General features: G+C 38.0%; 2 protein-coding genes across 2 annotated transcripts in view; one reads left to right on the top strand and one right to left on the bottom strand.

Annotated features, from left to right (window-relative positions):
- Nha2 (Na[+]/H[+] hydrogen antiporter 2) overlaps nt 1–26,233 on the bottom strand; it is a 96,031-nt gene that overhangs the window by 51,123 nt on the left and 18,675 nt on the right. The gene's annotated exons all lie outside the window — the stretch shown is intronic.
- Nucleotides 4,321–5,821, top strand: Or94a (Odorant receptor 94a). The gene is made up of 4 exons (XM_067774075.1): nt 4,321–5,081; nt 5,222–5,321; nt 5,438–5,704; nt 5,768–5,821. The coding sequence occupies exons 1-4, from the start codon at nt 4,321–4,323 to the stop codon at nt 5,819–5,821; spliced, it is 1,182 nt and encodes a 393-aa protein (XP_067630176.1).

The following is a 26,233-nucleotide window of genomic DNA, read 5'->3' as shown; positions in this document are numbered from 1 at the left end:
TATATGTATATAGTATATACCTATCCCATACAACTGATCGTTCAGATAGAAAGATTTTTTGCAATTTCTCCCTTAGTTTCAAATATAAAAACGTGAAACTTGGTGATATATATTTTAATATACCATAGAAGATTTCCTGTAAAAATCATTTCGATAGGGGCTATATATAATATATATCCCATACAACCGTTCGTTCAGATAAGAAGGTTTTTTGCCATTTTTTATTTTATGTTTATCTTAAAAATCGTTTAGGTATGTATATCTGTTCACTATATATATCTTATCTTATACATCCGATTATTTGGAGATTACGAACGGGATAAGATTATTGTTCAGCCCCATTCATGAAAGGCGGAAGACTTCAGCAGAGCCGAGGACAGTCCCGTCCTTACTTCTTTTTATTTTATTTTCTGTTATTATTTTTGTCTTATTTTATTTTGTTTTGTTTCATTTTATTTTGTTTTATTTTATGTTATTTTATTTTATTTTAAGATGGCGAATTTTTTTTATTTTATTAGTTATTTTATTTTATTTTATATTTTATTTGAAATTTTCGTCTTTGAGGGTTTACATTAAATGTCGGTTATAAACAACAAGATATTTAATGCTATTAAATTCTATTAACTAGTTACATACATAGGGTTGGTTTTACAATTGCTGATAGGATTTTCTATAAATAAATACATATGTTAAAATTTATATAATTCATCGTAGATTAGTCTATGCTTAAGGATTTTCTAAATATAGAGCTTGTTGATAAAGTAACAGCTCGTCGCTTTTCGGTGAAATGGAGTTTCTCAAGGCTACAATTCAGTGATTTTGGAATAACTAATTGAGGATATTATTATTGGTATTATGTCGAATCTGTGCAGCTTACACATCTCCTCAATTTCGTGTGCGAGACTATGGTATTTTCTAAGCTTCTCAGCATAGCATGTGTGTTTGGAATACCTATGTCTATTACGTAAGCCGGATTCTCCTGCTTATTTACATCATTATATCGGCGGCCACCGTGGTGTGATGGTAGCGTGCTCCGCCTATCACACCGTATGCCCTGGGTTCAACTCCCGGGCAAAGCAACATCAAAATTTTAGAAATAAGATTTTTTAATTAGAAGAAAATTTTTCTAAGCGGGGTCGCCCCTCGGCAGTGTTTGGCAAGCACTACGGGTGTATTTCTGCCATGAAAAGCTCTCAGTGAAAACTCATCTGCTTTGCAGATGCCGTTCGGAGTCAGCATAAAACATGTAGGTCCCGTCCGGCCAATTTGTAGGGAAAATCAAGAGGAGCACGACGCAAATTGGAAGAGAAGCTCGGCCTTAGATCTCTTCGGAGGTTATCGCGCCTTACATTTTTTTTTTATTTATATCAGGTCGGTTATGTGGCATGGTACGATCTGTTAGAATGGACTGGTCCCAATACATTTTTAAGGCGCTCTTTTCTAGCGTTGCCTCTGGGTATATGTGTAGTATAGGCATTTGCTACCTGGTTATGCTTCTTAAATATTCGGTAGCCGCCAATGTAACACATGCACCGGTTATGTGTTGATTTGTTTCGGGATGTCTTTGGCATCGTCTACAATTATCGTTTTCAATAGGAGCTCGCATTACATATTTACAGATGTTTCTTGTTGCAATAATCTGGTCTTGTATGGCTAGCATCAACATCCCGGTTTCAGCGTAAATAGCAGAGTGACTTAACCACACATTGGATGCTAATTTGTCCAATTCTGTATGTTCCAGAGCGTATTCGTGTCTTCCAGGAATAGCTTTCATTTTCCACTCCTGTATCATCGACTGTATATTATTTTATTTTATTTTGTTTTAGTTTATTTTGTTTTATTTCAATTTATTTTATTTAAAGTTTGTTTATTTTTTTTTTTTTTTTTGTTTATTATTTTATTTTCTTCTCTTTTCTTTTCTTTCCTTTTCTTTTCTTTTCTATTTTATTTCATTTCAGTTTATTTTGTTTTGTTTCAATTTATTTAATTTAATTTTATTTTACTTTGTTTTTTTTTTTACTTTAAAATCTTTTATTTTGTTTTCCTTTCTTTTATTTCATTTTTTTAATTTTATTAAATTTTTTTATATTATTTTATTTTATTCGATTTTATTTTACTTTACATTATTTTATTTTATTCAATTTTATTTCATTCTATTTTCTTTTATTTTATTTTTCTTTATTTTATTTAATTAAATTTTATTTTTTCTACTTTGTTGTTATTAATATAATACTCGCAGACCCGGCAGACATTCTTCTGGCCCTAATTTGGCATATATTTTAATATGATTTTTCCGTCTTAATCTGTCTTTCCCCTCTTCACTTTTTCTTAATCCTTTTATTCAATCCTCCATCCCTCTTTTTCGCTTCATCTATCTCTATCATCGTCACACTCTAACTCTTTCTCAGCCTACTTCTCCTTCCCTGTTTTCTCTTCTCTCAAGTTCTTCTCATTCTTCTTCATCCCGTATTGCCAGTTCCAGAGATTGATATTTATTTTGTTCAAGTCCGATTGCGAGTCCCAGTCCCACTCCGAGTCTCAGTCCCAGTCCTAGTCCTAATGCAAGTCCCAGTCCTTGTCTGGTCCACTTCCCGGAAAAAAAGGATCGTAAATACTAATATAGGAGAATTTATATACCTATAGGTATGTGGGTATTATTAATTCATGTCTTTGTTTAGGTTTCGCATGCATATTTATCAGATTTGCCAAGTCGGTGCGACTAAATCGAATATCAGAATGATAATTACTTTAAAGCTCTCATCAACACATTTCATTTCATATCCATATTACACACACATTCTTGGGGTATCCGTTCCACGTTTTGGCTTATACCTCGAGACCCTAGTCACCCAGCAGTATAAAAATTACTCTGTACTAAAGCAAACATCAACAGCTTCAATTTGATACCCATAATGTAAAAACACATCACAGTGGTACACTGATCCACGTTTTGGTTTATATTTCGAGACCCTAGTCACAAATAGGTATGTAAATTACCCTGTACTAAAGCACTAATCATCAGCTTTCATTTGTTATCCATATTGTATTAGCACATTATTGGGGTTCCCGGGTCCACGTTTTGGCCTATATATCGAGACCTTAGTCACTCAGGAGTACGAAGAATACCCCGTACCAAAGTACTAATAAACAGCTTTCATTTTATACCCATAATGTACAAGCACATCCCAGGATTACCCAGGTCCACGTTTTGATCTCGAGACGCTAGCCAGAACGGGATAATAAGTATCCAATGTCCGTTTCTCTACCCCTCCGCCAATTTTCAACCAAATTGGTTCATCCGTTCTTCAGTTATAAATAGTGTAACTAGCACCACTTCCTTTTATATATATAGATTGTTTTATTTTTGTTTTTTTTTATATTATATAATTCACTTAAAATTGTAAAGAACACCGGTAAGTAGTAATTGTTATTTTTATTTATGTTGCTATTGTTGTTGTATTTTATTTCATTAGTAAGATTTTTTTCTTTGTCTGCACTTTCATTTTTCATGTAAGTCTAACTAAATATGAAATATGAAATAGCTTACAAAGATTTTAACATCTCCTAAAATTGTAACAAAATCCTAAAAAAACAATTTCAACTTATATCTAAATATCTAATTGCGTGCTTTTTTTCGTAAAAACTCTCTGGCTGTTTATTTCCAACGAAACACCAGTCTATAGATCTCTTCCCGCTTGAGCATGCATAAAAATTTAATATTTGCTCAGGAACTTAAACTTATATGTACATGACATGGTTTCGCTCATATCAGCTCTACCACGCACATTGCTCCCACATTACGCTACAATGAAGTTTTCTTTGCCTCTCCATTCAGCATATCAATATGATCTGCTATGCTTACGCTTACACATTCTTTAGTACAGCACATATTGCAATATTACACATTAAGCCTGCATTTACACAGTACATAGATACATATATCCCGCCTATAGCATATCACTTACAAATACTATGCTTCCACTTTACGCCTACATACAGGTTTACCACATGCCCTGAGTAAAGATGTTTACAGACGCAAAAAAATATTATTATTAAAAAAAAAAAAAAATTTGGTGCAGGTAAAATTTGAGTCGCGATGTTCGAGAAAGAGCGTCGCGACACACCAAAGTGTTGCGATACACAGCCAAAAACCACTGCTCTAGTCACCAGAGACATAAAAAATGAATCAAATTTCCTGAAGGAGTAGCACGCATGTCTTTACGCATTCACATATAATTAAACAAACTCGACGCGCGCTCTTATTGAGGCACTATAAAAGAGAATGTTGAATATTTGTCTGAAAGCATAAAAATTCTACAAATGGCTCCATCATCTGCTAAAATTCTAAAAGAGCGCATCGGCATTGCACGCATATTAATGCGACTATCAGTTTACCTTGGACTTTGGCCAATACAGGAATTTGATATAAAAGAAAAAAGCCAAAAGAATTGCTGGCAACAATTTTTAGCACGCTACTATCGATACTTACTACATTTACCGCTCACTTTTACCTATACAACGCTTATGTGGATCGAAACATTTGCACGCTGGGAGCGTATGGATAACATTCTTTACATATCTATCACTGAATTATGTTTCGTAACAGTTATGTTAAACTTTTGGAAGGTCGAATGTAAAGCTTGGCATTTTATGCAAGAGATCAGTTACAACAACAGTTATGCTTTACGTAACGATGACGAGCGCAATTGGTGGCTAAAACATCAAACATTTTTTGCTTACATAGCATTCTGCTACATAGGCGGTGGTATATGTGTGCTTTGCACCGCTTTTGGTGCAACACTTTTAGTTAATGGCTACTTCTTGCCGTATGACTATTGGTTGCCATTTGATTGGCATAATGCGCAAAACTACTGGTATGCCTATGGTTATGAATTGATAGCCATGTCGCTCACTTGTTTAGCCAACGTAGTCATGGATATGATGATGTGCTATTATCTATTTCACATAGCACTCTTGTACAAGTTAATTGGTATGCGTCTAATGGCGTTGCACTCTTTGCGTGAATCGCTTGCTGTAAAGGACCTTATCGCCATAATCGAGTTACACAAAAAGGTCAAAAGGTGAGTATTAAGTACGAGTTAAGTAAGATGAGTCAGCATGACAGAGCAATGATTTTTGCTATTGCAATATTTTTTATTTGAATTTTTGTGTTTCTCTGTTTCTGCTAACAAATTTTTTTGTTTGTGAATAAAAATTGCAGGTTGACTTTGCAATGTGAATCGTTGGTGTCCATACCCATTTTGTTACAAATTTTATTTAGCGCTTTAATTTTGTGCCTCAGTGCCTATCGCATACAAAACGTAAGTGCAATTTATACATACATTACGCCTACAGGAGCATATATGCTTATGTGTGACGCGTAACGTTGAGCAGTGTATTTGCTTTGTTTTTCAACCTCAATGCTTTTGCTTTACAGATGCAAATAAGCGAGAATCCAGGACAATTTTTCGCCATGTTACAATTTTCCAGCGTACTCACATCGCAAATATTCTTGCCATGTTACTTTGCCAATGAGATTACCATAAATTCGGATGCACTAACAAATTGTGTATATAACAGTAGATGGGAAGATTTTTCGCCCTCAACAAGGAAGCTAATGAATATTTATATGGAATTGCTCAAAAAACCAGTGGTTATTAAAGCTGGAAATTTTTTCTTAGTCGGTCTACCCATTTTTACGAAAGTAAGATCATAAAGATATAAAACGTTTTGGAATTATGCTAAAAAAAAAATTATTTATCTTCAGACTATGAACAATGCCTACAGCCTTCTGTGTGTGCTACTTAATATGAATAAATAGAGCAGACTTATGGACATATGTGATTAATAAGTGCATGAAATCACGGTGTTCAACGGCCAACAAATACATGATTTTTCAGAAAATACAAAATTAAATTAATAAACAACATCAACTTATACAGCAGATCGTTGATTACGGGATAGCCGCCCTTTCCATTTGCATCAAAAAGTCGGTTTGAATGAAAAGTGGAGTTGGCAGCTTTTATAGCGCCGTGGAATATATATTAATTTATACGGGTAGCAAGCTTCCGAAATCTGGTTAGACCTCTCAGGTTTTATTTCAATTCAATTATAAATAATCTTTAGATATATATTTCTTCTATAAGTGTGTTTGTGATTGTACTCCTCCTAAAAATGGGAGGGTTTGGGTCTGCTGTTTACTAGAGCTGCAAAAGTATCGATATAAATATGGATACATCGAGCACTAGGTTCATGGTGCGATTACCGATGTTTTTTTCTAAGTATCGAGTACTGTATTCCCATTTCTTATTCCCTTTTCTAGAGGCAGAATTACCAGCGTCTAAAACTTTGGCAAGAAAATTAAAACATGAATAAATAAACTTACATTTATTATGTTAGATTTGTGTTTATTTTAGATGAATACCTAACAAGTTGGTGGGTCTGAATATTGAAAAATTCTTACCAAAGTTCAATGTGAAAAGTAAGTTATTTTTTTCATATTATATACACATATATATGCGTATATGTATTCATTTTGGCAAAATCAGTAATACTTTTGCAATATGCCACTATTGCAAAAAATGTTGTAAAACTAGTGGTAATACGTCCAATTTTTTTCACCATCTAGAACGATCGCATACAACTGCAAATTTAGATTTACAGAGTTCGCCAAATAAGACTGATTTTTACATGAAAAAACATACGAAGATCTATCATCACGTAAGAAGGCTTTTGACAGCACCCTACTAGGGTTTAGTCACCACAGACGTTCGACCTTTTCCCATAGTGGATAACAAATGTTGTTGTAACTTCGTATATACCCTCGTTTCGCCGTATAAGCTACCATCGCGGAAAAATTTGCGGAATGTGTTTTATGATAGTTTCGAAGTTTTATTGTATTTACTTAAATGTCTGATATATTCCTGATATTGCTTTTAAATTGAGTAAGCACTTTTCACTATAAAAAAAATTCGATATATATCGCCATATATCGATACCCTCCCTCTTAAATATCGAAAAAATCGAGTAAGCTGAGTATCGATACTTTTGCAGCTCTACTGTTTACTGTGTGGGCCCATAAATAAGTAAATACTACGGGCTGTCAGATTAAATAAATAAATAAATGTAAAGTTCGATAACCTCCGAAGAGATCTAAGGCCGAGCTTCTCTTCCAATTTGCGTCGTGCTCCTCTTGATTTTTCCTACAAATTGACCGGACGGGACCTACATGTTTTATGCCGACTTCGAATGGCATATGCAAGCAGATGAGTTTTCGCTGAGAGCTTTTCATGGCAGAAATACACCCGGAGCGCTTACCAAACACTGCCGAGGGGCGACTCCGCTTAGACAAATTTTCTTCTAATTGAAAAACCTTATTTCTAAAATTTTGATGTTGCTTTGCCCGGGGTGTGAACCCAGGGCATTCGACGTGGTAGGCGGAGCACGCTGCCATCACACCACGGTGGCCGCCGCTCCCAGATTACTGCAACGTTTTTCAGGCGGAAATTATAGTAGTGAAGAAAGCAGCAGAAATTCTGGAGGAAGCGTGCTTAAGATGCAGTCGCGTCAATATATATACTGATAGTCAGGCTGCAATAAGGCAATAATCTCACACAGTACTTCATCAGTAAGTGTTCCGGAATGCAAAGAAGCATTGGAAAAACTTCGCTTAGGCCGCACTAAACATCTTTACTGGGTTCCCGGACATAAAGGGATAGAAAGTAATGAAAAGGCCGATGAGTTGGCAAAGGAGGGTGCAACACTCACTCACTCGACGATAGACGTCCCAATCGTCTTGGGAGAAATCAAAGGGAGACAGGATTTTGCATATGATCCATCAAGCAGGAAAGGCGTGGACAAAAGCACGGGGCTGCAAAATTTCTAATATCATGTGCAAAGCCTACGACATTAGACACAGAAATTGGCTCAAATATCTGAAGAGAGAAGACTTAAGGCTCACGATGGGCATACTGACTGAACGCATTCTTCTGGCGTCCAAAGCTTATAAGTTACGCCTCGTCATTAACAGCAAGTGCAGGAAGTGTAAGCTGCATGAAGAAACGGTTGAGCACGTTCTGTGTTCATGTCCTGTGCTCGCCAGGTCAAAGCTACAGCTATTAGGGGCGGAAGAGTTGCCAGATTTCGACGCAACAATAAAGCTTGGTCCTAGAAAACTGCTAGTATTTGCCAAGAGGACGGAGTTATTCTATAATGTATGCCCTGGCGCCTGACTAAGGTGCTTCCGTTTGATCGTCAAACAAATTATGGTAACACTATGGGCATATTCGTCCTATGTGAGGTCTTTCTTGACCGGCCTGTTCAACCTAACCTAACCTCCTAAAAAGTATAAGGTGTGGTCCTACCGAAGAAACCTTGCAAAACATATGTTGCAAAACACATCTAGGAATCACAGTACGCTGCTGGAGAAGCTCAACATAGAGGAGAGTCTGAAGAAGACCTCGATGGCACTTTATGCATGTGAAATAGTTCTGGGTGGTATGTGGAGTTAATCTCCCTCCACTCTCCTATTAGGGATTGCAACAGTTGAAAAGCCTAACCTATAGTATGGAGTCCCTCTTTACTAAATTAATATAAATTTTTCATTTCGGGATGTTGACCAGGGGTCGACCTGTTCGAAAAAAAAATATTGAAAAGGGGAAAAATGATAAGATAGTAGTGGGAAATGGAAACGGTGAGGAAGAGGACTAGAGGAAAAAATGTGGAGAGAATGTGAGGGAGAGTAAAGGTAGTGGGAGTAAGAGACGGAGAAAGCGCGAAGGGAAGAAAGGCAGGGAGGAACCTAGGAAGTTAATAGGGAAGGCAGAAGAGAGAAAAATCGAGGAGGATATGGAGAAGAGGCCGGGATCAAACGTAGAGAAGGAGAGAGATACTAAGGAAGAAGCTAATCTAAAACAAATACCTCTATTTACTTAAAAAGTAGATACAACCCAAAGAGGAATGTTATCACGCAGGAGAACGCCTTCGATTTTTAAAATTGTACCTGTGTTAGTGTCATTTAGTTTCGTAATAGTTTTTGAAAACAAAGATATTGAAATCGGCCGGTCAAGTGAAGCAGGTATTCCATATTTGGTATAAAAAATAAATGTAAGGCGCGATAACCTCCGAAGAGATCTAAGGCCGAGCTTCTCTTCCAATTTGCGTCGTGCTCCTCTTGATTTTTCCTTACAAATTGGCCGGACGGGACCTACATGTTTTATGCCGACTCCGAACGGCATCTGCAAGGCAGATGAGTTTTCACTGAGAGCTTTTCATGGCAGAAATACAATCGGAGCGCTTGCCAGACACTGCCGAAGGGCGACCCCGCTTAGAAAAATTTTATTCTAATTGAAATATTTGGTATAGAAGTTCCATATATGAGGTAATTGGGATGAGAGCGGAAAAAGAGAATGAGTGGGTGTGGGATTATAAATGGAGCCGGGTGACTTAGTTGGAGTGGAAATGGAAAACTTGGGACTGGAACGAAGACAAATGGAATAAGGGATGGCCAAGAATAAGTAGAACAGGATGAGATAGAGTGTGAAGAGGCTCACTTTTGAAATGTAAAATAAAATAAACAAATCCAATGCGCGATAGCCTCTGGAGAGATTCAGGCAGAGAGTCCTCTAAATTTTGCATCGTGGTCGTCTTAATTTTTTATTATAAACAGGCGCGCGAGAACCTACTTGCCAACTCCGAACGGTATTTGAAAGGCAGATGATAAATTTTTGGGCGGAAAAAAATCTCCAATATAAGAAAAATATGTATAGAGCTGTTTAAATTTTAACTGCTTAAATGCAACTGAAATACCATTTCAAGCAATTTCTTTATCCCCCTTTAAGTAACTGCCTATATAATCTCTGACCACTTTATAGGGGAAACAACCCCGCAGACTACTGACTAGAAGTGTATGCAAATATATGTTTTGAAACGGGAATCTTTGGATAAAGAACTACGAATACATTTTCCAATTTTCCAGAAACATTTTCTTCAGATTATGGCCTTGTCTAGTGTACTGGATGCACGCCGAACCCTAAATTCTAAGGAAGATTTCAGTCGGCGCTATTTTACTGTGTTAGGGATTGATTTGTAAAATTCGCCTCAACATTTATTTCGTTGCTCCTATCCAACATTTCGGCATTGCGACAAAGTTTTTTTTTTTGTACTCTTCTTGCTTCATCGCAGGGAGTCACAGTGTGTGATACTTTCCTTCCGGTTTGCTAGTTCCCCTCATTTTATAAATCACTTCATTTGGTGCTGCCCTCCTTGCTGCGGTAAGAGTACCGTTACTTCACATGGTGACCCAATGAGGTGAAGGCTCTGTTCATATGCCGCGCAATGCACGAGATGAAGCCGATAAACTTCATACTAGGGCGCTGTGGAATTAGGCTTGTCCCTCACACCAGCGGCAAGCTGGTTAACACAGCAACGGCTTAACATACAAAAGGTGAATAAAATAATAATAATATATGATTGCGGTGGGGTTGTTGATGTTGAACCAAATAGGGATGATCTTTCTTTTATGTTCCTGTTTTTCGAAATTTTTTTGAGCATTTGGCCTGCTCCCTGCTAAGGCTGGCTGTTGAAAACAGTAAGAGTAAATGTAATTGAGCTTGAAGCCGTGTGTAGAAGCCCACACAAGTGGGGAAAGCTTCTGACTGCCATTCACCAGAGAATGGCCAGAGGAACTCTTTGGCATGAGGTTCAAGCAGCTCACTACTTCCAGTTGCTTGTAGCTAAGTATCGTCTGGGTAGCCACTGAACATACGTTTAGTGGTGAGCTAATATGGGAAGGCGAAAATCTGGCTAGGCCACTCTTTCCCAATCGGTTTGAGGTCTACTGGGGTGTTTTATCATCAGACCACCATAAGAAGCGGCTGCAAGAGGGCGACTGTCGTGGATCTATTGGATCAAGTGGTTCGAAATTTAAACGTGCAAGTAATGATTTTATCCCCGCTGAGCGGGTTGAACGGTGGGCTAGGGAGCCGCCACACAAAACGACACTTAACTGAAAGGACAAACGAAGCCTCGAAAAAAAGGACAAATCTTCACTGATCACGACCACTGCACACGTTAAAGGACTATGATTTGGGGGCATGAACCGTTGCCTTAACGAGGTTGGTGAAGATGCTCGGCTGGTTGATGTCCTCGTGAAAGTTAAAGCCGCATCCGCAATTCCTGGATGAAGCAAGAAAAAAAATGAAAAATTTTGGCTTTTACGTGCAAATAAGCGCAGTTTCGACGTCGGATTTATAGTCCGAGAGATTCTTTATTTGCCAAGTACTGACGTTCACCCCTGTCGACGAACGTCTCGCCGCTATCCGAATAAAAGCTGAATTTTTTAATGCTTAATTCATCCTTGCCTATGTACATAGAGTAGAAGGACGATGAAAAGTGAATGCAACAAGAAGAAAATGTGAACGCTAACGAAGTTTGAAGAGTGAAGCGAGACAACTTTGAAGGAAAACACAAGCGGTGGTAAAAAGGCGTAAGTTCGAGAATCTTAGGCTGCTTGTCACCATAAGTAACGTCCGCAAAATTTTACCAAAAAACTTAATGACATACGGAAGATTTTAAGCCCGGGAAAACTTGTTAAAGCACAAAATCGCCGACGCAGATTAATTGATAAGGTGCATGCTTCAGCTTCTGCACAGCATCGCATGACTGAAGATTGGAATTTAAGTGCTCCTTGCGCAGTCCACAAAAAAGAAGGGATTTTGCAAAATTCACCAACATTTATGGAATCACTCTTCTTAGTATCGCATATAAAGTCCTGTCAAGAATACTGAAACCCATTTGACTCTTGGTGCGAATTTAGACCTGAAAAATAAAACGTTGACCAAATTTTCAGTATACTCAAATTCTTAGCAAGAGAAGAATTTGCTCACACCACAAGGCAAATACAGTCAAATTTTGTATTTGTACTAATATGAGCTTCCGTCGGACATGAGAAGGGCATCACAGAGTTGTTCAAAACTTAATGTTGTTTCGCTAACTAGATCTTGTATGAGCTAAGTAAAGGTACGGCTAGGTTAAGTCTTTCAGTGAGCGTAGAAAAGGGTAAGAACTTGCTTTCTTCTTCTTTTTACAGCCAAGGCGGCGAAGAACAGGTTCCGAGTTATGTGACTATCGTAATTACATGGGAAATTAAAAGCCAATTATAAATGATGACATTTCTAAATGGGACGAAATGTTTCTTAACAAGTTTAATTTTCGCTAAGTTAAGTGGCCTATAATTTATGGAAAAGCGCACACTTGTACATACAAATATGTCGAAATATTGTACGCTCACACAAACATATATCTTTATTAGCGCTATTATGCGTTATTATTTTGGAAACAATTACACACAATGAATTATGAGATCCAATTACAGCCAGTACACTAACACATTTATTTATTTACGATAACGTTTAGAAATGCAGGTTCATATGACAAGTTCCCGTAATTTTCAAACCACTTAGCATGTGTTAACTGCTTCCAGATTGGCAGTGTATCATAACTGGGTGCATAAGCATAATCATATCGCTTATGAATAATGAAAGCTAATAACGGCGATGTGTAATAGTGGCAATGGAATTAGCGGCAATTGACATTAATTCGCTATTGAAAGAGAACTTATGTCAATGATATTAAAACCAAACGCGGAAGAGAATTAATGTCAAAATCTACTTGATTGACTTTAGTTCTCTTTCTAAAAGCGAATTAATGTCATAAACAATTTTTCTCGCCATCGACATTAAGTCTCTTTGCAAAAGCAATCCTCAAGAACAAGCGCATTTTTCCATACTTTGCATATTTTGGCAATCAACGTAAATATGTTATATCATACCATGTACTGAAAACTCCAAACTCCAAAACTCGGAACATTACATACTCAGCTGAGAGCTTAGCTGCGTTGGTTTGGTATGGTTTAGTAGATGGTTTATAATTGGTTTTTAATTCCATATCACATACGTTTGGGAAATATCGACCAAATTGTAGACCAAGGGTGACGTTTTTTGGAACGGTTTTCCTTCATCCTTTTTCAAATAAGGGAAAATCACCATTTAGGAAAATGAACCTAAGGTAAACCTGAAATATGTTTGTACGATATGGGTATCAAATGAAAGGTGGTAATGTTAATGATTTAAAAGGGAGTGGCCCTTAGTTGTACATGTGAAGGCGTTTTCGAGATATCGACCAAAATGTGGACCAGGGTGACCAATAACATCACCTGTCGGGTACCGCTAATTTATTTATATATGTAATAGGACGAGCATTATTCCTGCCGTGATTCCAAGGGCTTTTGATTTCGGCCTGCAGAACATTTTTCATTTTCTTCTACTTAATATGGTAGGTGTCGCACCCATTTTACAAATTTTTTTTTTAGTTATATTTTGCGTCAAAAAACCAATCCAGTCACGATGTTTCATCCCTTTTTTAATATTGGTATAGAATTATGGTATTTTTTTAATTTTTCGAAATTTTCGATATCGAAAAATTGGGCGTGGTCATAGTCGGATTTCGCCCATTTAAATACCAAGACAAAGTGAGCTCAGATAAATACGAGAACTAAGTTTAGTAAAAATATATCGAACTTTGCTCAAGTTATCGTCTTAACGGCCGAGCGGAAGGACAGACGGCCGACTGTGTATAAAACTGGGCGCGGCTTTAACCGATTTCGCCAATTTTCACAGAAAACAGTTAACGTCATAGAGTCTATATCCCTACCAAATTTCACAAAGATTGGTAAATTTTTGTTCGACTTATGGCATTAAAACTATTCTAGACAAATTAAATGAAAAAGGGTGAAAATTCATTACCAAAGACGGACAAAGCGATGAAGCTTGGTAGGAGGGTTCATCTTATGACTCAGAATAGAAAATTGGTAAAATGTTCGACAATGGGCGTGGCACTGCCCACTTTTAAAAGAAGGTAATTTAGAAGTTTTGCAAGCTGTAATTTGGCAGTCGTTGAAGATATCATGATGAAATTTGGCAGGAACGTTACCCTTATCACTATATGTATGCTTAATAAAAATTAACAAAATCGGAGAACGACCACGCCCCCTTTTTAAAAAATTTTTTTTTTTAAGTCAAATTTTAAAAGAAAAGTTAATATCTTTACAGTATATAAGTAAATTATGTCAACATTCAACTCCAGTAATGATATGGTGTCACGAACTACAAAAATAAAAGAAAATTTCAAAACGGGCGTGGCTCCGGCCTTTTTCCTTTAATTTGTCTAGGATACTTTTAATGCCATAAGTCGAACAAAAGCTGACCAATCCTTGTGAAGTTTGGTAGGGGCTTAGATTCTGGGACGATAACTTATTTCTGTGAAAAAGGGTGAAATCGGCTGAAGCCACGCACAGTTTTTATACACAGTCCACCGTCTGTCCTTCCGCTTATCCGTTAAAACGATAACTTGAGCAAAAATCGATATATCTTTACTAAACTCAGTTCACGTACTAATCTGAACTCACTTTGTATTGGTATAACAAATGCTATGACCACGCCCACTTTTTCGACATTGAAAATTACCAAAAACGAAAAAAATGACATAATTCTATACCAAATACGAAAAAAGGGATGAAACGTGGTATTTGGATTGGTTTCTTGATGCAAAATATAACTTTAGAAAAAAACTTTGTAAAATGGGTGCGACACCGTCCATATTAAGTAGAATGAAATGAAAAAGTTCTGCAGGGCGATATAAAAAACCCTTGAAATCTTGGCAGGAATATTGTTCTGGGTATTATATATATAAATAAATTAGCTGTATCCAACAGATTATGTTCTGGGTGACCCTGGTCCACATTTTGGTCGATATCTGAAAACGCCTTCACATATACAACTACCAAAACTCTCTTTTAAAACCCTCATTAATACTTTTAATTTGATACCCATGTCGCACAAATACATTCTAGAGACACCCCTGGTCCACCTTTATGGCGATATATCGAAAAGGCGTCCACCTATAGAACTAAGCCCCACGCCCTTTTAAAATACTCACTAACACCTTTCATTTGATACCCATATTGTACAAACGCATTCTAGAGTCACCCCTGGTCCACCTTTATGGCGTTATCTCGAAAAGGCGTCCACCTATAGAACTAAGGCCCACTCCCTTTTAAAATACTCATTAATCCCTTTCATTTGAAATACATATCGTACAAACAAATTCTAGGGTTACCCCTGGTCCACCTTTATGGCGATATCTCGAAACGGCGTCCACCTATGGAACTAAGGATCACTCCCTTTTAAAATACTCATTAACACCTTTCATTTGACGCCCATATCGTACCAACAAATTCTAGAGTCACCCCTGCTCCACCTTTATGCCGATATCTCGAAAAGGCGACCACCTATATAGCTACCATCACTCCCTTTGAAAACCCTCATTAATATCTTTAATTTGATACCCATATCGTACAAACACTTTCTAGAGTCACGCGTGGTCCACCTTTATGGCGATATCTCGAAAAGGCGTCCACCTATAGAACTAAGGCCTACTCCCTTTTAAAATACCCATTAACACCTTTCGGTTGATACCCATATTGTACAAACGCATTCTAGGGTCACCCCTGGTCCACCTTTATGCCGATATCTCGAAAAGGCGACCACCTATACAACTACCACCACTCCCTTTTAAAACCCTCATTAATACCTTTAATTTGATGCCCATAATACACAAACACATTCTAGAGTCACCCCTGGCCCACCTTTATGGCAATATCTCGAAAAGGCGTCTACCTTTAAAACTAAGACCCACTCCCTTTTAAAATACTCATTAACACCTTTCGTTTGATACCCATATTGTACAAACGCATTCTAGAGTCACCCCTGGTCCACCTTTATGCCGATATCTCGAAAAGGTGACCACCCATACAACTACCACACCTCCCTTTTAAAACCCTCATTAATACCTTTAGTTTGATACCCATATTGTACAAACGCATTCTAGAGTCACCCCTGGTCCACCTTTATGGCGATATCCCTAAATGGCGTCCACCTATAGAACTATGGCCCACTCCCTCTTAAAATACTCTTTAATACCTTCCATTTGATACACATGTCATACAAACACATTCAAGCGTTACCCTCGGTTCATTTTCCTACATGGTTACTTTCCCTTATGTTGTCACCATAGCTCTCAACTGAGTATGTAATGTTCGGTAACACCCGAACTTAACCTTCCTTACTTGTTTCTTATACAATTTTCTATATTTTTTAGAAAGTAATTTTTATTTTATTTTATTTTATTTTATTTTATTTTACCCTTATATTAAGTCGCTTTCATGTTTGTCACCTCATTTCCATGCCAATTTTTGACCCGCGGAAAAGTCTTTTTTTCGGTAACTTCCCGTTGAGCTACACACTTGATACTTAGAACATAGTTCCGTTCCGGGAGACACAACAATGCAAGTGAAAAAAGATCCGCTAAGTGGCGCACGGATCGAGATATACAGAAAATTAATTTTAAAATGGAAATTTTGCGATCGACTTTTAACTAACTTCTCGGCGATCCATAGACTTGAAACCTAGCACATAGTTTGCGAAACGATGGCACTATAATTCGTGGTAAACAAAATGCCGCCAGGAGTCAGATGAATCGAGATAAACGAAAATCCGTGAAAAAAAAAAAACGCAGGGAATCTTGCAATCGATTTTTCAGTAACTTCCCGGTGAGCTGGAGATATGAAACTTGAGCCGCAAGTCAGAACCCGGTGAAAATGCAATATTTTATCAAAAAAATTCTGCTAGGGGGCGCATGGACCGAGATATTGAGAAAATTAGTTTTAAACTGGGAATCATGCAATCGACTTTTAAATAACTTCCTGGATATCTAGAGACTTGAAACCTGAAAAATAGTTTAAGACTTAGTGACAGTGCAATGTTTGGTCAAACAATTTTAGCTACATAACGCACAGGTCGAACTATTTAGAAGATTAGACCGTACCTTCATGGCTAGCCTCCTGAGTGTTGCAGGCGTTGTAGAATTCCACCTCATAGAAGGCCCAACTCAATGCACGTCCTTGCATACTTTTAGGCGTACGCAACTTTCACCACTATTCTTTTAGACTTTCAGTCGTATACGAATTTATCCACGATTTTCAGCTGTGCAAATTAAGTAGCTGAAAAACAAGGTGGAATTCTCTTGTTATGATGCACATTCACAAGCAATGAAAATTCACCACATCATCAATTGTGTTGAACTTACTTCCTTAACAACTGTGATCATATTCACCAACAACGATTGCGTTGCACTATCCTATCCGGCTTCGCCAAGTTAGGTTCGATTAGGTTGTACTGGCCGATCCATGAGGACCTCACATAGACTGAATAAGTCCGTAGTATTACCAGACGTTTGTTTTAACGACCAAACTGAAAAACCCTACCAAAAACCAGGACCTATGTTATAAAATAACACCGTCCTCTTGGCAAATACTAGAAGCTTTCTAGGATTTAAGCCACTTGCTGCTTCTAGATCTGACAGCTGTATCACTTCTAATAGCTGGAGTCTTAGCCTAACAAGCGCAGGGCAAGAGCACAGAACGTGCTCTATCGTTTCCTCCTCTAGCCCGCACTTCCTACATCTGCTATCACTGACCAAGCCTAACTTAAAGGCATGTGATGCCAGAAGGCAGTGTCCAGTCAGAATACCCGTCATGAGTCTACAGTCATCTCTTTTTAATGATAGAAGCAACTTTGTTAGTCTAAGGTACTATGACCTGCACATAATCTTCGACACTTTACAGCCCCGTGCTTGAACCCACGCCTTTCCTGCTTCATCGATCATGTGCACCTCTCGACTTCGCTTGATTTCGCCCGGTCTAATTGGGACCTCTGCAGAGCAAGCTTCAAGGGATGTGTCCTTTTTAGCTAGTTCATCCGCTTTTTCATTCCCATCTTTTCCCATATGCCCTGGAACCCAATATAGATGTATGCTTCTCCCTGTCCCGATTCTCTCCATAGAATGCTTACACTCTAACATGCATTTAGATGCTGTGGTATGCGAGATTATTGCCTTAATTGCTGCTTGACTGTCAATATAAAAGTTAACACGATTACAGTTTGGGCTATTTTCTTCCACGGTTTCTACTGCTTAAGTTACGGCTCCTATTTCATCTTGGAAAACGCTACAGTAATCCGGCAGCCTGTAGGATCTGTTTATTTCCGGATCAGCACAGTATACCGCAGACCTTACTCCATAACTACTTTGGAACCATTTGTGTACACATGTATCGCCTCGTCCGCCATTTGAGCACCCTTAGCGCAACCGTCCACCTTTATGGCTTTAAGATCGCCTTTGAAGCGCAGATAGGGAATCAGGTAGTCTGTTCATCTTGATTGATGAGCCTATACTACTATGGCCGTATGTTCGGCGCTCAAGCTGCCCCGAGGCACCGAGCCTGGTTGCAGTTGTTAACGCTATGTTTTTTGCTACCAGGTCTACAGGTGGATTGTGCAGAATTGCATAAAGTGCAGCTGTCGGGGTTGTTTTCAGGGCTCCCGTAATGCTAAGCATTGATAGTCTGCATACCACGTCTAATTTTTTGAGGTAGGTTGCTTTTTGTGTGGCTTTCCACCAAACAAGAACTCCATAGTATAGGATAGGGCTTACAATCGCTGTAAAAACACAATGAGAAAGGGAGGGCGATAAGCCCCACGTACACCCCAGCATTCTTTCAGAAGCATAAAGTGCCGTTGAAGCCTTCTTCACCCTCTCCTCCACGTTGAGCTTCCATGACAGCTTGCGGTCTAGGATGATTCCTAGATACTTTGTGCAAGGTTTCTCTTGTGGGATCCCCCTCCTAACTTAGGCATGATCCAATTTGGGACCTTGTACCTCTTTGTGAACAAGACCATATTCGTCTTATCCGTCTTGACTTTCAACCCGACATTTGATGCCCAGGTATGAATATCCCGAAGCGCCCGATCCATCAAAGAGCTAATCTTTAGAAGACATTTTCCACTTATGACAATTGTGACATCATCCGCGTAAACCGTAAATTTTACAGATCCCTCATCAAATCGCATGACCAGCGTCCGCAGTAGAGGTGATAGCACCCCTCCCTGCGGCGTTCCCCTGTCTACTGATTTCGTGGCCTCGTGCAATCCTCATTGTGATATAATCTTCCTGCAAATTAACATGCAGCCGATCCATCTGGTTAAGGCTGGATGTACTTTAGTGTAATTAAGACCATCCATAATCGCCCATTTAGAAACATTATTGAAAGCCTCGGCAATGTCTAAGAAGACACCTAAAGCATATTCCTTATATTCCAGGTCTTTCTCTACGCTTATTAACACCCTATGCAATGCGGTGTCTACCGACTAGCCTTTGGTGTACGCATGTTGTATTTTGGGGAGCAGCTTTTCATCCACGTTGGACTTTATGTACAAATCTATCAGCCTCTCAACAGTTTTGAACAGAAATGATGTTAAGCTAATGGGTCTATAATATTTGGGATACACGTGACCGATCTTTCCCGCCTTTGGTAGGAAAGCTACAAGAGCAGTTCTCCAAGAGTGCGGTACATGATTCAGTCTTATGCACCCACCGAATATTATGTTAAGCCATTCCACGAGCGCCCTACTTGAAACTTGTAGCATGGCCGGGAATACACCGTCTGGGCCCGGCGATTTAAACTTAGAAAACTTCTTCGTTGCCCACTCGATCTTGGTATCGGTCAACAAGACCGACACTACCCGCTCCGTGATCGAAGTGTGAGTGATGTCTGCTGGCTCTTCTAAACCGTTTCCCGATGGAAAATATGTGTCGAGAAGCACCTCAAGTGATTCCTCAGTATTACGTTACCATTCCCCGTTTTCTATCTTTATTAGTCCCTGAACTATGTTTCCCCTTGCAAGGAATTTTTTCAACCGAGCTGTTTCCCTGGAGCACTCTATGTCCGTACAGAAACTTTTCCATGAGATCCTCTTCGCCTTGGAAATTTCACGCTTGTAGATCCTCAGTAGATCCCTGTACTCGTCCCGACACGCTTCGCTTTCCGCGGTATTTGTGAACTTAAACCTTTCTTTTACCTCTCTTCATAGAAGACTCAGGTCATTGCTCCACCATGGCGGCTTTGCTTTTCCTCTGAATCTTCTTAGAGGGCAAGCTTTGTTATCGCAGTCATAAGCGTCCTTGTTAGGAATTCAACCGACTCATCCAGTTCCTCCACATTGGCAACCTTTTTGGGTTGTGCCAGTTTTCTTTCTACCTGTTTCTGGAATTTAGTCTAGTTCGTTGACCTAGGGTTTCTAAAGGTTCCTCCCTTTTCTACCCTCTTTAGGGGGATGATGAAGCTGATATACGCATGGTCGGAGAAGGATAGTCTATCAAGAACGATCCAATCATACCTTGATATATCACGCTCGGAGCTCAATGTAATATTCAGAACATTGCTGGATGTTGGACCAATGTATGTAGGGACATTTTCCCTGTTGGCTATATGCAAATTGGTTTGCAGGATGTAACAAAATAGAGATTCGCCTCTCTCGTTCATATCTGCTCCTCCCCACGCATTGTGGTGCGAATTTGCATCCGCGCCTATGACCAACCGCCCTTCGTCCTGTACTAGTCTCTTGCACTCCATCAGTGGAACCTCCGTAGAATGGGCCATGTAGCAGAATGCCAGGATAAGTGCCTGCTTATTCCTTTGCTCAACGGCCACCACTACGAGGTCCTCAGTAATGTAATTAGGTAGCATATATGAATGCAGCTGTTTCCTTACCATTACTGCAGCTCGCATTCGTCTTTCCGTTTGCGCATAATAAACGCCAAACCTGCGCGCGCTAAGTCCAGAAACCTTTCCTCCCGATGAGAGCCATGGCTCCTGGATCAGCGCCACGTCAAATGAGCCCTCCTCAAGGGTTAGGAGGACTTCGATCGACGCCACTTCACTGTGTTGGAGGTTTATCTGTAGGAGTCGCAGCACCACACCAGCAGCAAACCGTTTGAACTGCCTTCGACTTACTTCTACCGCCTCATGGGCCCATTCCAAGCACTCGATCTCCACTCCTGTTGGGTCGACCACTGCTTCCAGGCCTTGGACCATTCTTAGTGCTACACGGTACTGCGAGAGCGCTCTTTTACTTCCTCTGCTCCGTATCCTTCTCCACTCTTCTACTCCGTTTTCATTTGTATGCTTTTCCAACACGGACTTCATTGAATCAGCACTACTCTCGCTCCCCGAGTCCGACGCATCGCTTAATGCGTATTTGTCGTACTTGGCTTGCGACTCAGTCCTCCTCTTATCATCTTCCTTATTACAATTCGGTAATGAGTCGTTCATCGTGGTCGTACGGCCACCTGCCCGACAAGGCGGTCTCAACGGTCCAGTATTATATGCATGGAAAGAACCGTCAGCCACAGAAGCGCCCCTTACTGTGGTAAGGCCATCAATACTTCCCGAGGTGGCCCGGTATCAGGAAGACTCCATTCGAATACAGCCGAATTTATCCCCTGGCTGCAAATCGTCCAATAGGCACGGTCCGCATAACACCCTGGATTAGGGGGTTGACAATTCTTGGTCGCCGACATCCTGCCGCCCTTCTATGAGGCAAAACGGCGCAGATGCCAGTCCTACACAGCTCCACCTCATAGTCAGGCCCTATGGAGGTCGGCTAAACCCTCACAGCAATGACAATTGGCTTCGCCAATTATGAGAATTATAGCCAACAAGATTCATTCACCACATTCATCCTCTTTGTCCAACTCACTCCACCAATATCAAGAAAATCGAACAGCTATAATAATTCACCGATTTATATGTAGCACACATACATCTTTCTACAGTCACCTAAGCCGAATATAGATATAGACGTAGTACATCCGAGCAACGCCAAAGGACGGGTAGCTATTTTGAACAAATAAATAAAGATAAGAATTTTCACTTAGGAATTACTTAAATTACTAATCAAAGTTGCAATTGCATTTTTGTAGGCAGTACTAAAAAATTGAAAACAAAAAGATGATAAACAAATGTTAAGGACTACCTTTATATAAATGGACCAAAAAATAGAAGGCGATTTTTCTTTTAATACAGGCATAGTCTTGTTGAATTTTGACTAAAAAACTTTAACAATAGCTTTTGTAAAAGAATTTTGGGATTTAAAACTATAAAGGTGAAGTGCAGTCTTTCAATTTAAGGCAAGCCATGTACTTGGGATTGACTAATTGATTATTTAAAATTTAAATACGCACTCTACCTTTATAATTTTAAATCCCAAAATTCTTTTACAAGAGCTATTGTTAAAGTTTTTTAGCAAAAATTTAACAAGACTATCACCCCTATCATGCATTTCGATTACGTTCCCGCTCTACGCTCCGCCGGAGTCGAAAGTAGGTATCATGCGTTGCAATTGGATTGAAAGAAGAAGAGGAAGAGCTGTAACTCTTTCGAAATCAGCTGTTTGCCTTGAAATATGTGAAACTGGAACATAACAAAGCAAAAATACACAAATTAGTGCTGTTCAAAGAAAATAAATAAAAGTAAAATTTTTATATTGTTATTATTTTTATTAAACGTAAGTATGGAATCCTTACCCGCGGCGATATTACTGGTTGAGGAGGCGAGCAGCGCATCTCAGAATGCTGTGGTGAGAATTGAAAGGAGAAGATTGCGAGATATGTGCGATCCCTTCCAGATGATCGACGGGCTGTAAATAATTGCACGTGAAAATAGACAATTTTCTTACAATTTGGAGCCTGCATATCTTCCTTCGGACGCTGGTGGAAACCGTTGGCTATATCTGGCTTTCTCTCCATCATATCTGCCAATTTTCCATATTGCTCTGCTGTTGTTGTTTTTGACCTGAAAGCATATCAAAAAACATCATTCGAGCGCAAAAACTGGAAATATCGTGAGTTTTAAAACTCTTAAATATAAGTTTTACTTACATTTTAAGAAAATTAAAAAAAAATCACACAAATTAATAAAATTTGTACAGCTAAATAAAAAAACAAAAAGTTCTCGGCCAACAAAATTGCAACTTAGAAAAACGGAGCTACGATCGAAGTGCATGATAGGCAGAAATGTAAATTTCGAAGTTGAACTGAACGGAAACGGAACGCATGATACCAAAGTTGCCAAACGGAGAGAATTTCAATCCAAGTCGAAATGCAAGATAGGGGTGTATGTTTGTATTAAAGGAAAAATTGCCTTTTATTTTTTGGTCCATTTATATAAAGGTAGTCCTTAACATTTTTTTATCACCTATTTATTTTGGTTTTAGATGAGAAAAAAATTTATTAAAATATTTGAGTGTACATAAATTTTCTTAGCTTTTACCGACACCAACCGGGACCATACGTTATATTTTCAACTTTTGTATTACCATTTCAAAGAGCGAGGCTAGACAAAGTTGTTTATTTTACATATAATAAGGTAGTTCTTATATATATATATATGTTAAGATATTTGAATTTTTGCGAAAATAAGGTTTCTCATTCCTTGCTATTTGTATCAAAATAAGTGTCAACTCTGTAGAAACAAAGAAGAGGAAGGGAGGAATCCTTTTCTCCTATCTAGAATATTTTATATGAAAACCGCGAGTTTATCGAGAATTGTTATTGTTTAAATTTTCACAACATTTCGAACTCTAATTACGATAATTGCATATTTGCTAATTAAAGTAATGAGGTAATGAGTCTAGATAATATAAATTTGCGAACATCTGCTACACTATCAATTAACCGCTCCTCTCCACACTCTTTCAACAAACAAATTTTATTACTGCACTGTACAGGAAATTTATATAAAATCATGCATATCTGGCTATGATAAAACAAAACGTAAACGGGTACAAAATGTTGCCTAATGAAAATACTATCGCTGCTGCAAAATTTATACGCATACTACAATTCGATGGTATCTTGTATTGGCCTATCAAAGGAAGTGTACACCCCGTGTATCGCCTATTGAGAAGATTGCATCCTTACCTGCTACATATACCGATTACAGTTACATTTGTGTTTTTGATGACGCTTAAATTAATATTATCAACAGATCTCGATGAAGCAGCAACTCAACTACCAATGACAATCACCGAATTGGGAATGCTAAATAAAACACAATTCATATTTCGTCATCGGTCCAAAATATATAATTTAATCAAGGAACTGAATGAGAATCCGGTTTTTCGTTTGCGCGAAAATGAGCGCTCTTTTTGGTTGAAAAATCATCATAAATTTGAAAGTGTTGCTAAGTATTATATGGGATGTTCGTTTTTGGTTTTTTCAGTTGTTATTAGCAGTATGTTTAGACCTTACAACTATGAACTACCGTTTCCATATTATGTTTTTTACGATTGGAAGAATCCAAGGTCTTGTTGGTTGGTGTACATTTATGAGAATCTTGGTTTAGCGGTGACCTGTGTAACGAATATTTCGATAGATATTTTAATATGTTATTTAATGTTTCACATTACGTTGTTGTATAAGCTAATTGGTATGCGTATGGAAGATCTGAAGCATTTACCAGAGGCTGAAGTTCGGATTGAGCTTGAAAATATTTTAAATTTACATCAAGTGGTAAGAAGGCGAGTATAATTTTTTGTGTGATTTTTATGCTCGCTGCGCATATATCTGGATTATCTTTGAAGCTCAAGACAAAATGGCTGCTAACAATTTTACCTAATTTTTGTAAAAGCGATAATAATTTTTTGAGCTATTGACAGATGTTCGTTAATGACGGTCCCATGATTCAATTACTAGAGGTTTTGTGCTTTTTCGAAGTGAGGAAAACGGGGAATAATTCCCTTCAGCGAAAACTGTAGTAGAAAGTACCTTTAGTAGTATATGTGATACTAAATTTGCAAATGATTACAGATTTTGGGGGAAATAATTCATTTTCTATTAAATATTTCGCGAAATGATAAAGAGTTATGTTGGCTTGGTCATTCTTTCAGAATTTGTTTGAAGAATGCCGTGCGTCAGGATTTTATTTAAAAGTACTCTATCAAAATTTGTTTCAAAACTCCCTATTTAAGCATAATTTCAATGCATTTTGACATAAGAGGGAGTTAATGAAAAGCATTCTGAGATAAGGCGTTCCTCAACCTAATTTTGATATACAAAAATAAAAAAAAATGGTGTATTGTCTTAGAACTTTATATTTCGGCCTTGACTTTGACAGAAGAGTTAAGCTTTTGTGCAGTCCTGCTACACAGGGAGTGTTCACCTTTTTATTCTTAAATTTTGGAAAGCTCGTTTCCATTAAGTATTAATGGAAGTATTCCAGATAAACCGATAATTTAGAATATTCGGAATACGTTTGTTTGATACTACCTTACGAGGTCCGAGTATTCCAAATAAGTATATACATAATATTTCAAATATAAACCGATTCCACAAATTTGTACGGAATGAATAAGTTAACATGCTCAATGAGTACATTTCGTTATGGCATCTCCATTATTTACTAATGATATTTTTACGTGAATCGATTAACTAGTCGAGTTTTTCAATTTGAACGATGAATTTCGAATCGATTCAGGCTTCGCATGTATATAGGTTTACGAAAGTGTACGATTCCTTGGTGACCGTACTTTTCATAAATTTACCTATGTTCGGCCAGATTATGGGATTGTTAATAAATTCATCATAAAATTAAAAAAATTGTTCTGAGGAATGCTGCAGTTCAGTACTTATCGGGTATTTGTAAACTGATAGCTTCCTCTTTCTACTACTAATAATAAAAAAAAAATTGCAAATGTTAAAAAATTGGTCAGCTGAGCAAACCTCTTGTGATTGAATCGTAGACGGTCCTGCGTGATAAGGAAAAGTAAATTATTTAATTAAACGAAATTGTGATTTCATTTAGTTTCTGTGTGAAATTGATATCAGATTTATTTAGGTGAATTTTTCGAAGAACAATACATACATATATGTAATACACCTATATTGCTACAAAAGGCATCTAAATAGGTAAAGGTACATTTCCAAACATCAGAGTGCCGATATATTGCTGTTCAAACGTTTTTGTTTATGTATTCAATAATCGAATGTACCTAAATTAAAATTTTTTCTTGTCACACTTACGCTGCTACAATCACAAACATTTTATAGGCTGTCTTGTTTTGATTTCGAATTCAAAACACATTGCGAGCATTTCCTATTAGGAATATAGGAGTATTACATAAATGAATACATACATGTCAACAGTTTTTGATTTTAAAATATTTTTTATGTATGTAATAAGATTTACTTCTCTTTATTTACTACACGCAGCATGGTTGATACA

The sequence above is a fragment of the Eurosta solidaginis genome, chromosome 1 (assembly GCF_040869045.1).
Source record: "Eurosta solidaginis isolate ZX-2024a chromosome 1, ASM4086904v1, whole genome shotgun sequence".
Lineage (NCBI taxonomy): Eukaryota > Metazoa > Arthropoda > Insecta > Diptera > Tephritidae > Eurosta > Eurosta solidaginis.
Note: the sequence above shows the minus strand (reverse complement) of the source record. Positions and strands in the feature narration are given on the sequence as shown.